This window comes from Mizuhopecten yessoensis, unplaced genomic scaffold (genome assembly GCF_002113885.1).
Source record: "Mizuhopecten yessoensis strain PY_sf001 unplaced genomic scaffold, ASM211388v2 scaffold10585, whole genome shotgun sequence".
Lineage (NCBI taxonomy): Eukaryota > Metazoa > Mollusca > Bivalvia > Pectinida > Pectinidae > Mizuhopecten > Mizuhopecten yessoensis.
The window spans coordinates 325,886-340,915 of record NW_018408620.1 but is presented as its reverse complement, the minus strand read 5'-3'; the positions used below and the strand labels follow the sequence as shown (position 1 = coordinate 340,915).

The following is a 15,030-nucleotide window of genomic DNA, read 5'->3' as shown; positions in this document are numbered from 1 at the left end:
GTCACTTGAGCTAAAGCTCAGGTGACCTAAAAATGAACTTGGCACACATTTACACACACTGACAGACAAACATACTACAAAGCTATAATTATATGACCTACATTTACCTAAAGCTAAGCTGTGGGTATAACAAATGGGGCTGCAACGATACACTAACATGACGATATGATATGTATCATGATATTGTGGTCACGATACGTAACGTATCATGATACATAGTAACAGTAGAAGCAAAGCAAAAACATTTACATTTGTTTGTATTGCAGATTGTTAATGGCAATATAACCACTGGAAATAGACTTGGTTCTAAATGGGCATGACTTAAAAAGTTTCATAATCACGTCTTTCAACATGCTACCGAGCTGGAGCTGCCACTCGCCATGTTGGAACGGATACTAAATTCAAACTGGAGGCTTAATTCAGAAACGACAAAATCCGGAAAACGTTGTAGGTGTATTTCGACCTCCTAAAACATATTACTGTATTCAAAATAGCTCAATACATTGGCACAAGATATATTGGTGCAGCCCTAATAACAACTATTGTCTAACATTCAGTCTTCAAGCATACTTCTACTTGTAAACTACTCTAAATGTCAGGTTAGTGAACTGTCCACTCGTGTAAAGCAAGAATGATTTTGGTTTGATAAGAGTGTCTAACTTTCATTAAATATTTAAATCTCTGAGTCAAGAATTCCTCACCGATAGTGTCGTCTATGTGAGAGGACCATTTCTTGACCAACTGTGGCAGGGTCACAATCGGCCCTTGGTCATCATAAACCTGTAGGGCTTGCTGCTGCTGCATGACTTTCCTAACAGTATCCCAAAAATCCTGTGTTTTCTTACGATCCTCGACATATTCATCATCTTAAGTGCAGTTTAATGAAAAGTTTTCAACATTTCTGGATACATGTATTCATATACAGTATTACATTGTTTAGTCACAGAGTGTAGTAAGTAACCTGGGTACATGTATTTATATACAGTATTACATTGTTTAGTCACAGAGTGTAGTAAGTAACCTGGGTACATGTATTTATATACAGTATTACATTGTTTAGTCACAGAGTGTAGTAAGTAACCTGGGTACATGTATTTATATACAGTATTACATTGTTTAGTCACAGAGTGTAGTAAGTAACCTGGGTACATGTATTTATATACAGTATTACATTGTTTAGTCACAGAGTGTAGTAAGTAACCTGGGTACATGTATTTATATACAGTATTACATTGTTTAGTCACAGAGTGTAGTAAGTAACCTGGGTACATGTATTTATATACAGTATTACATTGTTTAGTCACAGAGTGTAGTAAGTAACCTGGGTACATGTATTTATATACAGTATTACATTGTTTAGTCACAGAGTGTAGTAAGTAACCTGGGTACATGTATTTATATACAGTATTACATTGTTTAGTCACAGAGTGTAGTAAGTAACCTGGGTACATGTATTTATATACAGTATTACATTGTTTAGTCACAGAGTGTAGTAAGTAACCTGGGTACATGTATTTATATACAGTATTACATTGTTTAGTCACAGAGTGTAGTAAGTAACCTGGGTACATGTATTTATATACAGTATTACATTGTTTAGTCACAGAGTGTAGTAAGTAACCTGGGTACATGTATTTATATACAGTATTACATTGTTTAGTCACAGAGTGTAGTAAGTAACCTGGGTACATGTATTTATATACAGTATTACATTGTTTAGTCACAGAGTGTAGTAAGTAACCTGGGTACATGTATTTATATACAGTATTACATTGTTTAGTCACAGAGTGTAGTAAGTAACCTGGGTACATGTATTTATATACAGTATTACATTGTTTAGTCACAGAGTGTAGTAAGTAACCTGGGTACATGTATTTATATACAGTATTACATTGTTTAGTCACAGAGTGTAGTAAGTAACCTGGGTACATGTATTTATATACAGTATTACATTGTTTAGTCACAGAGTGTAGTAAGTAACCTGGGTACATGTATTTATATACAGTATTACATTGTTTAGTCACAGTGTGTAGTAAGTAACCTAACAGAATTAAACTTGATAGATTTGGATCCCCATCAAACACCAACTGTATATTTACAATAAAAACAACGAAAAGGACAGAAAAAGTTATCTTTTCTTTCTTATTTTAGCCAAAACAGTGAACAAATTTTACCAGATTTAATCAATATGGGATTAAGGGAGGCAGATTGAAAATGTTCTTCAACATATCACAAAATCAAGCAGTGGCATTGAAAGCATATAAATCAATACAAATACAATATATATGATTATAACACATAAGCACAGACATACACAGGTTTCTCTTGTTTGAACATGAAATGTTAATCACACCAGTTTAATATTATTTCAAGTCCATTAAGATATCTTATTGATTCTGAAGAAAGCTTCCACAAAAAACTGTAAATTTAAAGACAATACTTGGAAAACATATTAAAGGCAGTAAATCTGTTTATTAGTTTTTAAATTTGAAAATCAATAAGAGCTCTTCAAGGTTTTGGCTTAATTCTTGAACATTTGATTCAAGCATCAGTGTTAAAGGAGTCAAATTCACAACAAAAGTATGACAGCTGGAACATACAGGAGCACTCACCTTCCATGCCTTCCACCCGGTCCTTTGGATCACCGCCTTCAGCCATTGTCAGTCAGTAAACAGTCTTGTGTTTGATCTTATTATTAAATCTATAGTAATAGAAAGAAAATAAACAAACAGGCTTTTCAAGGTTCTTATCACTGTACATGTAATCTAAATATTATGTACATAGAATTTATAGTTGTCCATCCATCTACACATACATTAAACTGTGGTTTTCTCAATCCATCCTTAAAACAAGAGGCCCAGAGGGCCTGTATCGCTCACCTGAATATGTTTAAAATAATTGGTATGAAGTAAGTGCTGTAAGTACATATGAAATTTCAGAAAGATCCATCCAGTACTTGAGATATAGTGAGAACAAACTGCAAACAGAGCCCCACCCCTATGCAACCTAGGGGGGTCATACCCATCAATTATACAAAATTGAGTCCCCTTGACCCAAGGATGCTCCAGACTAAATAAGGATAAAATCCCATAATCCCAATGGTCGAGGAAGGATTTTAAAGGTTTTACCTCTATTTCTCCTATTGGGCCCCGCCCTCCTGCCCCTTGGGAGACCACACCCACTGCTTAACCAAATTGAGTCCCCTTGGCCCATTGAAGCTCCAGACTAAATTAGGAGAAAATCCCTTAATCTTTATGGTAGAAGAAGGATTTTAAAGGTTTTACCTCTATTTCCCCTATTGGGCCCCGCCTCGCTGCCTCCAGAGGGGTCAGACACATCATTTATACAAAATTGAGTCCCTTTTGTCTAAGGATGCTCCAGACTAAATTAGGATAATATCGCTTAATCCCAATGGTAGAAGAAGGATTATAAAGATTTTACCTATATTTCCCCTATTGGGCCCCACCCTTCAGGTCCCAGGGGGGCCACACCCACCGTTTATACAAAATTGGTTCTCCTTTACCCAAGGATGCTCCACACCAAATATGGACCAAATCCTTTCATTCAGGGACTACAGACGAAGAATTTTAAAGAATAATTTGCTAATTTTTGTTTCCCCTATCGGGCTCCGCCTCTCAGGTCCCTGGGGGGCCACACCCTCGGTTTATACAAAATTGGTTCCCCTTCACCCAAGGATGCTTCAAAACAAATATGGAACAAATCCTTTCATTCCTACAGAAGAACAAGGACTTTAAAGAATTTGTTATATTTCCCCTGTTTGGCCCCACCCCTCAGCCCCCAGGGGGGCCAGAGCTACGGTTTATACAAAATTGTTTGCCCTTCACCCAAGGATGCTTCTGACCAAATATGGAACAAATCCTTTCATTCCTACAAATTTGGTCAAAGTCTGACTAGTAGCGTTTTAAAGGAAAAGTTGACGGATGGACGGACGACGGACGCTGCGGTATGGCATAAGCTCACCATGGTCCTTCAGACCAGGTGAGCTAAAAATACTTTGAGATTGTAAAAGAAAATTATGAAGTGTTTCATATGATTGTAATCCCTACCTTAAGTTTGTTTCAGTTGAATACAATGCCTCTGAGTAATTTTCTTAGATAGACTTATTTTACACTGTATGAAATCTACAGATATTAAACTTTAAAAATACATAGTTTTAGTAGATTTTAATATGTGATGGTGGATTGATATGGGGCCAAAAATCAGGGGGTATTCCCGTCCCACTTCACCAAACTTTTGGTTGTCAAAGGCAGACGCCTGTAGCACTCTTATTATATTATAAGTTATATGCCATTAAACATATCTTTGCAAAAAAATAAACAAAATAAAATAAACAAAAAGAATCAATTAACAAGTCCCGTACACTCTGCCAATTGAGCTAAAAGCTATAAAGACCTATATATAGCTATATTCACCTATAATTTATAGCTGTATTGAGCTAATTTTCTTAGATTTCGATTTTCATTAAATTAAAATAAAATCACATAAAAAAATAAGGTTGATGGTATTGTTGACTACAAAAAAGCATACAGTTAGATTTTTTTTTTTTCATTTTTCATAAATGCAAAATTTCCGATTATTTTACATCATTATTTTTTAAAAAGAATGCTTATATATTTAATGTCTTTTGTTGTCAACCTAATGATAAAGTCATCTTTTAAAAGTGACTGTTTCATTTACCTTAAAAAAGAAAGTCACATGAAAATAGCTCAAAAGACCAATTCAGATAGGTCAATAGAGCTATTATAGGTTTTTACAGCTATATAGACAGTGTACTGGACCTGATTAACATTCTGAGCATAAACATGTAACAGGCAAGACTAGAATTTGAACCAGTGAAACTTGCATTTTACAACTTGCCTGACAAATGCTTCATGTCAAATGCATACTAAATTTGTCGCACAATAGTTGTCTATTTTGAGTTTAACTGTCTCAACGGGTGTGGCTATTCATCGCTGCTGCTGAAGCTGTAAGCTTAATGTGCAGTTAAATATAACAGGGTATACCGTGCTGATAAGTTCACACGATCAAAAAAAAGTTTTAACACAATAATAAAAGTCATGAGGTTTCCTGAAAGAATGGTTACCGTACTTAGCATACGAGTTAATAAACTAATGCATTATTATCAGTTTTCACGACAACCCTTTGCAAGATGTCGGGGAAATAAGTGAATTTCGCAATCCTTAAATTAATCAGCGATGTGATTCCCTATGCAAATACATATTGGTTTATTCTCTGAATAAGTGGAGAGCTAATTACCATGTTTAGATTCTTCTTAATTGTCAAGAACGGTCTTCTCTACAAACGATGTATAGCAGGCATCTACTACATGTTCACGAGTAACAGGAACCAAACAACCAAACGTCAAAGCGCCTGGGTGACATAGATGTATTACCCATAGTGCACCTTGCTGCAATCAACACACCACACACGAATCTGTTATTTCTGCTTCATAGTTTATAGTGTGATAACAAAGACAATCGATGATTAAAAATTTAAACCAGATGTAACTAATGTGTAAATAGTACGCGCTAGTAACATACGTAAAATTAACATCAAAACAAAGAAGCGTTAAAATGACGTAGATAATGTCACGTGACAACGTGTCAGAACATGGTGGAGTTGGTAAGGACGCTTTGAGAAATCAGTGACTGGTATATCGATTACTAGGTAAACTTTGGTTATTTATGATATATTTATATACTGTAATTATGTTCACCTCACATATTTTGATGAGTGTTACTACACGCCTTGTGATTACTAACCATATTTCTTGAAGGATCGTGTGGTGTGGTCGTACATGTAACGTTATATCCTAGGCATGTTATCTTAGCACATACTAAATTCTGGGTCTGCAGCTCAATACTTTCAAAATTATGGGCCTTGATATTTTTTGTTTGTCCCAAACCATAATAAATATATCTACATGTGTTCCTTGCCTTTCTAAACATAGTGGGTTTTTTCTGTCGGTGCCCCAGTAAAGAAACCCAGACTGGCCCACATAATTTACATATTGTACGTTACAATACACTCTGTCAATGTAAGACTACAATATGTTTAGGAAACTTTTTTAAACAGGTAACCATCAAAAAAAATTGAAGCCGATATTTCAGTCAGTTTTAATGCAATTTACTATACGTCTATATTGTAACTAGCCCGAGAATCACCTGGCACCAGACTTAGACATTTTGACAGATGATCTATCTGTGAAAGTGTCTTAAGACTTACAGATTGTAACCTGATAATCTCATAAAATGGGAAAACATGTTTATGCTACAGGTATCTGCATCTGACTGGTATGTAAATATAAACCCAAATTAATGAGTCTTTCCAGGACTACCAAACTCAATATTGTCAATATAGTAGGGTAGGGAAGACTTTTTTCTTTTTTTTCTTTTTACATATTCACATACTAGACGCAGATGCCTGTGGTCTAGGGGAAACCCAGGATGCCCAACACATAAGACTTTTAACTTATTTATACTATATTTATTATACCAAAATCACTAAAAAATGTCAACATTACAAGTATGTGTATCATAAGGTATGATACATTTCACTTATATTGCCCTTAATCTATATATATAGTGCATATTCTGAATCTGGTACAGTTCATTCATAGCATTGATCTGTTTTCTGTTATAGTGAACAAACACTTGAAGTCAGAATGTCAACACAAAAACCGAAGTCTCATGATAAGGATTCTTTAAATTTTGACAAATTGGAGAAGGAACTGTACGCAGCTGTAGATGCAGATAAGAAATATTGGCGAGAAAATGATGCAAAGTTCCGGGCAGTTGGACAAAAAGTTGAAACTTACGAAGAGTTTCAGTGAGTATATTGAGGAGGAATAATGGTATTGTATCTTAAGACTAAACTATCTGCCTGGCTCCATTCATCAGTAAAAATATTATTGCATTTCGTAATATGATATCCCATGAATCATCCACAAAGTAATTAATCAGCTTCACCTAGTTCTGCTCCGTACTAACAGTAATATCCCATTACCAAACAACCAAAAAATAGATAAATAAATATAAATAATACTTTCATACTAAAGGAACCCCAAGCAGAAAAATAAGCAAAAGTCATTACACCTATGTAGATCATGCTTCTTAAATCCATATTCTTTTTAAACAATGATCCAAAGTTTTAAAATAAACCAACATCATGTACATGTATTGCATCTAACTCAGCAAGTTTTGAACAAATCATGACATTTTTTTCTTATTTTACAGAGACATTGTCAAAGCATCACATCTGAAACCTTTGGACAAGGGAGATAACCTCAACGGTATTGTGTTTGATCAGCCCTGGAATTCACATGCAATTAAAATGAAGAATGCTGCACCCCTTAAATCTACAGGAGGTGATCTTCAACAGGTTTGTCACCCATGAACTGTATTCCTCAGATATCTGTTCCTCAATACATAGTGTATGGTAGTTGAGGTCAAGGTCAAATAGTTACAGGTTGACCTCTTTCCTTCACACAGCATACGTACCTTTACCATGGCCTTTACATCCAAGTCCAACATCCATACATAAAACAGTAGCCAAAATATCCTCCTGAAACTCACGGCTAGGCTTCACTAAATATTAAGGTCATATTGAGGTTGCAATGAACCGTTTTTATTACGCACCATATTGCTCGACTTGAGTCGACTATATACATACATTTTGTAGTACCATATCACCAAGTCAGAAGTCAAGAAGTATATATGAATTTACACTGTACTTAGTACTATAGATCAAGGACAAAGGTCATATTGAGATCACAACATTTTAGGTTATGACACCTAACTTTCATGAATGTAGGTCAAACTGTGTATATCGGTACATCAAAGGAAGGAGGTGTGTCATATAGGTAATATACAAAGTTTGATGCATATTCATGAAACACTGGCAGAAATATACTCTGGAAACCTGTATTACTCTTATTTTAGTAATTAAACAATTATTGAGTACTTGAGTTTAAGGTCAAAAAGAAATCACTGTATCCTCATTTAGGATACGACACACTGCCTTCCTTTGATGTACCGATATACAAAGTTTGACCTACATTCATGAAACAGTGGATGAAATTGCTCTTTATATAAGTGAAGTCCAGGTCAAGGGTCATAGAAACCTCATTATATGATGCGACACTCCCCCAACCCTTGATGTACTTCTATTCAAAGATCAATGCCCCCTCTTGAAACCGTGGCAAAGTTACGCTCCAGTAACCCCATTTAGCTCGGACAGAAGTGAGTACACAAATACTATATGTTTCTGATTTTGTTGCAAGCAGTATTATTAAGGGGTATAGGCAAGGATTTGAATTAAAGAAAGTTACAATAGCAAGAATATAATTTTGATATTTGAATCACAATAGACATCTTTCATGTTTTAATCAAAAAGTCACCATATGTGTGTATTTTAATCTACTGCTCAGTTTCTATTTATTTTAATCTGCTCAGTTTCTATTTATTTTAATCTACTGCTCAGTTTCTATTTATTTTAATCTACTGCTCAGTTTCTATTTATTTTAATCTACTGCTCAGTTTCTATTTATTTTAATCTACTGCTCAGTTTCTATTTATTTTAATCTACTGCTCAGTTTCTATTTATTTTAATCTACTGCTCAGTTTCTATTTATTTTAATCTACTGCTCAGTTTCTATTTATTTTAATCTACTGCTCAGTTTCTATTTATTTTAATCTACTGCTCAGTTTCTATTTATTTTAATCTACTGCTCAGTTTCTATTTATTTTAATCTACTGCTCAGTTTCTATTTATTTTAATCTACTGCTCAGTTTCTATTTATTTTAATCTACTGCTCAGTTTCTATTTATTTTAATCTACTGCTCAGTTTCTATTTATTTTAATCTACTGCTCAGTTTCTATTTATTTTAATCTACTGCTCAGTTTCTATTTATTTTAATCTACTGCTCAGTTTCTATTTATTTTAATCTACTGCTCAGTTTCTATTTATTTTAATCTACTGCTCAGTTTCTATTTATTTTAATCTACTGCTCAGTTTCTATTTATTTTAATCTACTGCTCAGTTTCTATTTATTTTAATCTACTGCTCAGTTTCTATTTATTTTAATCTACTGCTCAGTTTCTATTTATTTTAATCTACTGCTCAGTTTCTATTTATTTTAATCTACTGCTCAGTTTCTATTTATTTTAATCTACTGCTCAGTTTCTATTTATTTTAATCTACTGCTCAGTTTCTATTTATTTTAATCTACTGCTCAGTTTCTATTTATTTTAATCTACTGCTCAGTTTCTATTTATTTTAATCTACTGCTCAGTTTCTATTTATTTTAATCTACTGCTCAGTTTCTATTTATTTTAATCTACTGCTCAGTTTCTATTTATTTTAATCTACTGCTCAGTTTCTATTTATTTTAATCTACTGCTCAGTTTCTATTTATTTTAATCTACTGCTCAGTTTCTATTTATTTTAATCTACTGCTCAGTTTCTATTTATTTTAATCTACTGCTCAGTTTCTATTTATTTTAATCTACTGCTCAGTTTCTATTTATTTTAATCTACTGCTCAGTTTCTATTTATTTTAATCTACTGCTCAGTTTCTATTTATTTTAATCTACTGCTCAGTTTCTATTTATTTTAATCTACTGCTCAGTTTCTATTTATTTTAATCTACTGCTCAGTTTCTATTTATTTTAATCTACTGCTCAGTTTCTATTTATTTTAATCTACTGCTCAGTTTCTATTTATTTTAATCTACTGCTCAGTTTCTATTTATTTTAATCTACTGCTCAGTTTCTATTTATTTTAATCTACTGCTCAGTTTCTATTTATTTTAATCTACTGCTCAGTTTCTATTTATTTTAATCTACTGCTCAGTTTCTATTTATTTTAATCTACTGCTCAGTTTCTATTTATTTTAATCTACTGCTCAGTTTCTATTTATTTTAATCTACTGCTCAGTCTCTATTAGGATCATCTGTTTGTATTACAGAATGACGATTTACCCAAAAACGGACCAGAATTTGCAAGAGACTGGCGACGACATCACAAAACAGTGCAAAGTCAATATGGCTACCTGCTAAAAATTGGAGGAGCACGTCTTGGGGAGATGTTTAAAACAGAGATCAGTTTTGGACTGTTGGGTGATATTCTTTCTGCTCTGTGTCATGGATTTTCATCATCAGACTCTACTGCTGTCCTTGCTGTTGTTGACGGATTATGTTCAGCAAACAGGTTCTCCCTCTCAGTGCAGTTTTTGAGTTCAAAGGAAAAGCAAGTTTGTTCAGACTTATTTCAAAAACTTCAATCATCAATTGAAAGTCAAACGGAGGCTGATGGAAAGCATATGCATGATCGATTAAAGGAACTAGAGAAAATATATGAGCTGAGGTCTAAATAAAAAGTTATTTTTCAAAAGTGTTAATATTATACATTTACCAAACATATATTAAGATTTCTACCAGAGATTTGATCTCCATTTCAAGATCAAACCAAAGTTACATACATGTTCTGTTAATATCTATAAAGATGGCTGCCATTTTTTCTCTCTAAAATGTAATATGCACAGCTACAAATCAAGGGAAATCTTCATAGAAATTTGTGGAAAATCCATCCAGCATTTTTTTTTGAGAAAGTCATAACAAGAATTGTTGAAGAAAGACGACAAACCAGACGATAGGCAATTTGAAAAGCCCACCATGCAACAAAAATATACAATATTCTCTCTCTAATTCAAAACCACATTGAATTCGCATTTACTTAATAATCCCCCGCGAAACGTCTTTGCGGGGGATATTAAATTGGGCTCTGTCCGTCTGTGCATCCGTGCATGGGGGTTTTCCGGACCAAACCTCTGGAACCGTCCAAGATAACTACTGGACCAAACCTCTGGAACCGTCCAAGATAACTACTCAAAACTGTGTACAGTTATCAAGCTAGTACTCTAGTAGTGCCTTTTGCTAGGGAGTAGTTCTCCATTTAAACACTTTTTCTGTTACCATGGAAACAGATAGACAAAATTACAAATTTCAGTTGTATGGATCACGAGTCCAAAACCGTTGCAAGATAATTACCTGAAACTTTGTATAACTACCTAGCTAGCATTCTGGTAGTGCCTTTTGCTATGGAGGAGTTCTCGTTTTATTTACCATGGAAACAGATAGGCAAAACTACAAATTTTGCTGTTTCCGGAGTAAAATGCCAAAACCTTTCAACATAACTACATGTACCTAATACTTTGTCCACTTATCATCCTATCACTCTAGTTAGGCAAAATAACGAATTTCACGGTTTCCAGAGCATGGCAACAAAATTGTTCAAGAGCTGCCTGAAACTTTGTACAAGCTAGCACTCTCTTGGTACATTTTGCTACTGGAGGAGTTCTCATTTTGGATAAAGGTTTTTTCTTTTTCTGTTTCCATAGAAAAAGGAGGTTTCTGGAGCATGATCTCAAAACTGTTAAAAATAACAAATTGAAATTTAACTTGTACACTGATCAACCTATCACTCTATTGGATCCGTTTGCATTCAAGATATATATCAATATGATTGTCTTTCTTTTTTTGACCTTGACCTACCTCAAACGTCACATTTCCAAAATGTTTTGCAATACCACATGATAACAGGTGAGGGATACAGTTCCATTGTGCCTCTTGCTTATTCAAAATTAATATATGCAGCCTTCACTCTTAATTTAAAGAAAACAAATCACTCAAAAGTTTGGAAGATGATTTAATGACATATGGACAATGACAGTGATTTGTTTTCGCACAATAAATCTGTCTGATGCTCATCATACTCTCGCACACACAACATGATGGAAAGAAATGACAGGAGAGTAACAGAGAGACACAAAAAAAGATCAAGACAGCTCAAAATAGTGAATGTTGATGATGATACAGAGTATTTAAAACAAAGCATCAAACTGTCACAGTTTTCAAATGTAAAATATGTGGACACAAATGACAAATATGTCTTAATGAGATAAAAGACTCCAAACATGGGATGTTATTATGAAACAAAGTCAGTCATAGGCATCAGTTCTCCTCTCTCACGGTTTGATCATTAATTTTTAAACATACACATGGTACAATGTATTAAAAATAGCATATCTGTTTATATCAATGAACTATTGATGGTCAGGGCAAGTTTTTGATATTTTCAAAATTATTAATGAAAATCAGCTATGAAAAAAATCAGCTTCTTCCATGAAAAATATCTCGGAGAAATAGTGTCTTTTCTTGCTCTTGAACGACAGCACAAAACCAATATTTCAACAACAAAATTAAAACTTGTGTTTTACGCTTCACATCAATATTTACGCAAGTTCTAAACATGAGTTCCTTCAACAGAAGTCGTTAACTGGCAATGAATCGTATGATGATCTGTTCCGAGCATACAATACCATTAAAACATAAAATAGTATCTACAGCATCAGACACAGGTTATAATAAAATCACACATCAGACATAGGATCACAAACCATAAATAATGACATAACTCTCAAAAAACTCTTAATACTTGCTTTCTTATCTCCTTACAAAATAGCATTAAAATATCTCGTCATCAATGACTGCCTGTATCGGTTCCACCACAACTTGTCCTCTGTACAGATTTGCCCATAAAAGATAGAGTAGGCATGGGGCGGGCTGTACTTAAACATGTACCCTCACAACAATAGTACATCTGTTCACTTCAGATTTCAAAGCTGCCCATCTGTTATGTGAAATTATCTTTTACATTTTAACTGTCCTTTCAAATATGAAAAATGTTGTTTTTTTCAAAGATTCTCCCAAATGACATATATTTCATACATATTATATATATGCATAATAACTACCCACATCAGAGTGATTCCTTCAACGGAAATGACACAATCTCCTTATGGAAACCATTGATATTTCAGTTTGTAATAAATTAATTCTATGATTACAGATTATGTGCTTTGAGATTCTGTTCTCTACACAACCCACATGTCTGCAGTAATATGCCGTCTCTGTGCGAGTTACACCTCCTTCTGCCTTCTCCAATCATTGCAATGTCAGACAACACTGACTGAGATTGAAACAGGTCTTGTTACAACCAGATTAACAAGTGATGCCTTTCCATTAAGACCTTACAGGAACACCTGATAGTTCGGTTTCAGTGTTCAACAAAACCTTTTGAGAACATCGGAGGGTAAAACCTGCATTCAATATCATTTCTAGTAAAGGAACGTCCTACCACTATGTGGCATTGTTCAATCCATGTCGCTGTTGTCGTCATCATCGAATGTGTATTTGACAGTGGCGCGAGCCCGTCCTGTGGTGGCGCGCGGCACATACACCTCTCCAGCAACGTCACTGCCATCATCGTCGCTGGAAAAAGCCTTCTTCTTGCTCTGTAAACATTATGTAAATGAAACAGGATTTAAAACCTACATATAACTGATGTAATACAAAGACCTGGCTTTGATATTCAAAATTGAACTACTTTTGCTTTCTTATTTTGCAGTCATTAATATGAATTATATATTATATAAACATTCATGTACATTCTACTTGCCATAAGGCAAAGGAAATTCATGTACATAATGCTAGTCACAAGGCAAACACAATTCATGAACCTACAAGTATATATATTTACATTTGCTCTGCATCCTTCCATTGCAATACATTGAGAAGACAAATGTTGTTATGAGACTATAACAACATTTGCTATTGTAACATCATGAATCTCTCTTGTGACGTCACCAATTTTATTATTGTGAAAACTTTATTTGCTGTTCAAAGAACTGTTTGAAATAACTTAATAAAGCGTAACTAGTAGTTACTAACTACTCTATCAAAATGGGAAAATAAATAATGAATATTGTAGCAAACATTGTTATGGTCCTATAACACACTTGTCTGTGTGTTATAGGACCATAACAATATTTGCTAATACATTCATTGCTTTAAATGAAAATAAATTAGCTACTTAAGATAGGTTATATGATGCACTGTATGACAAATAAGAAGTCTTGACATAATATTTACTTTACCTTTGCTGCTTTTTTTGTTGCCTTCTTCTTCTTTGGCACAAATTCGTCTTCAGAAATATCGGAATCAACAAACTTTGCAGGTCTCTTGTTTACTGTCTTTTTCTTGGTCTTGTCCTCATCATCCGAGTCTGTGGATTTCTTGGTCTTAGGTTTCCTAGATTTCTTTTCCTTGGGTGGTGCATCTGAAACACAAAGGTACAAATTGAGCTACTGGAGAGTATTTCTCATCCATCTTTATTATACTCAACAAATGAAATGGTTATTTCAGACCCCAAATCTCATATCAAGTGCCTCTCTACAACACAACCCCTCCCATGCCTTCTAAAACTTGACATAACTGGGAGGTTAATTTGCAACTTAGTTTTCACTTTCAGGGTTTCATAAGCACCAATAACAATGGCAAGACAACTACTAGAATAAAGGTTGTCCATATGTGACTGCAAATTGGTCATTGTTCATGTGACAAAATTATTTTACTTTGACGTTGAAGTAAGGTTGATTCCTTTGATAAAGTCTGAATCACCCAGCATATACAACACATTACAAGGTTAATGTATCCTTACAGCTAGGCATACTTCTGCCAGTACACCCCTAATAGAGCCTGTAGGAGTTAGCTACAGGACAATAGAAGGGACTGTCCACCTCCTACAGACATACAAGATAGGGCTGCCAGACAAGAGGAGACAACAAAGTTACAGTAAATTATTTGGGTTAATGGCATTCACCTGAAAATTCAGCAGACTCTCATATCAACTGTGTGAAAATTAAATTTATGACTCATCTTTTACATCATAAGGCAGTCACATCTACTCTTTTGACCAAACAAAGTCATAGTTTTGATTCCTGTTGCAGCTCAAAAGAAATATACTGTTGGTAGGTGGGTTTTTTTCATTTTTCCCAAACGAAGGACATAACATCTTCTCAAATGAAAGGGTCCATACTAAGATGTGGTTAGTTTCAAACAAATCTATGATGCGCACTATAAATTCAATATCGGAACATGTTGATACTC

The 15,030-nt window shown here is 34.2% G+C and overlaps 3 protein-coding genes across 8 annotated transcripts in view; 1 reads left to right on the top strand and 2 right to left on the bottom strand.

The window, feature by feature from the left end:
* Positions 1 to 5,391, bottom strand: part of LOC110461164 — a 36,334-nt gene extending 30,943 nt beyond the window's left edge. For 2 of the 4 annotated variants that reach the window (XM_021514505.1, XM_021514506.1), the window contains exons 1-3: positions 5,278 to 5,391; positions 2,613 to 2,701; positions 702 to 866 (exon numbers count right to left, since the gene is read on the bottom strand). In XM_021514505.1, the coding sequence (XP_021370180.1) occupies positions 702 to 866; positions 2,613 to 2,658 (211 nt within the window). In that variant the 5' untranslated portion in view covers positions 2,659 to 2,701; positions 5,278 to 5,391. The remainder of the gene's footprint in view (positions 1 to 701; positions 867 to 2,612; positions 2,702 to 5,277) is intronic. The other 2 variants (XM_021514507.1, XM_021514508.1) reach the window with 1 other exon arrangement.
* A 53-nt stretch (positions 5,392 to 5,444) lies between these two features.
* LOC110461169 (coiled-coil domain-containing protein 103-like) lies at positions 5,445 to 10,404 on the top strand. The gene is made up of 4 exons (XM_021514515.1): positions 5,445 to 5,688; positions 6,664 to 6,849; positions 7,257 to 7,401; positions 9,990 to 10,404. The coding sequence occupies exons 2-4, from the start codon at positions 6,686 to 6,688 to the stop codon at positions 10,395 to 10,397; spliced, it is 717 nt and encodes a 238-aa protein (XP_021370190.1). The 5' UTR covers positions 5,445 to 5,688; positions 6,664 to 6,685; the 3' UTR covers positions 10,398 to 10,404.
* A 1,310-nt stretch (positions 10,405 to 11,714) lies between these two features.
* LOC110461167 (DNA topoisomerase 2-alpha-like) overlaps positions 11,715 to 15,030 on the bottom strand; it is a 45,772-nt gene continuing 42,456 nt past the window's right edge. For all 3 annotated transcript variants that reach the window (XM_021514512.1, XM_021514511.1, XM_021514510.1), the window contains 2 exons: positions 14,019 to 14,200; positions 11,715 to 13,376 (listed from right to left, as the gene is read on the bottom strand). In XM_021514512.1, coding sequence (XP_021370187.1) covers positions 13,236 to 13,376; positions 14,019 to 14,200 — 323 coding nt within the window. In that variant the 3' untranslated portion in view covers positions 11,715 to 13,235. The remainder of the gene's footprint in view (positions 13,377 to 14,018; positions 14,201 to 15,030) is intronic.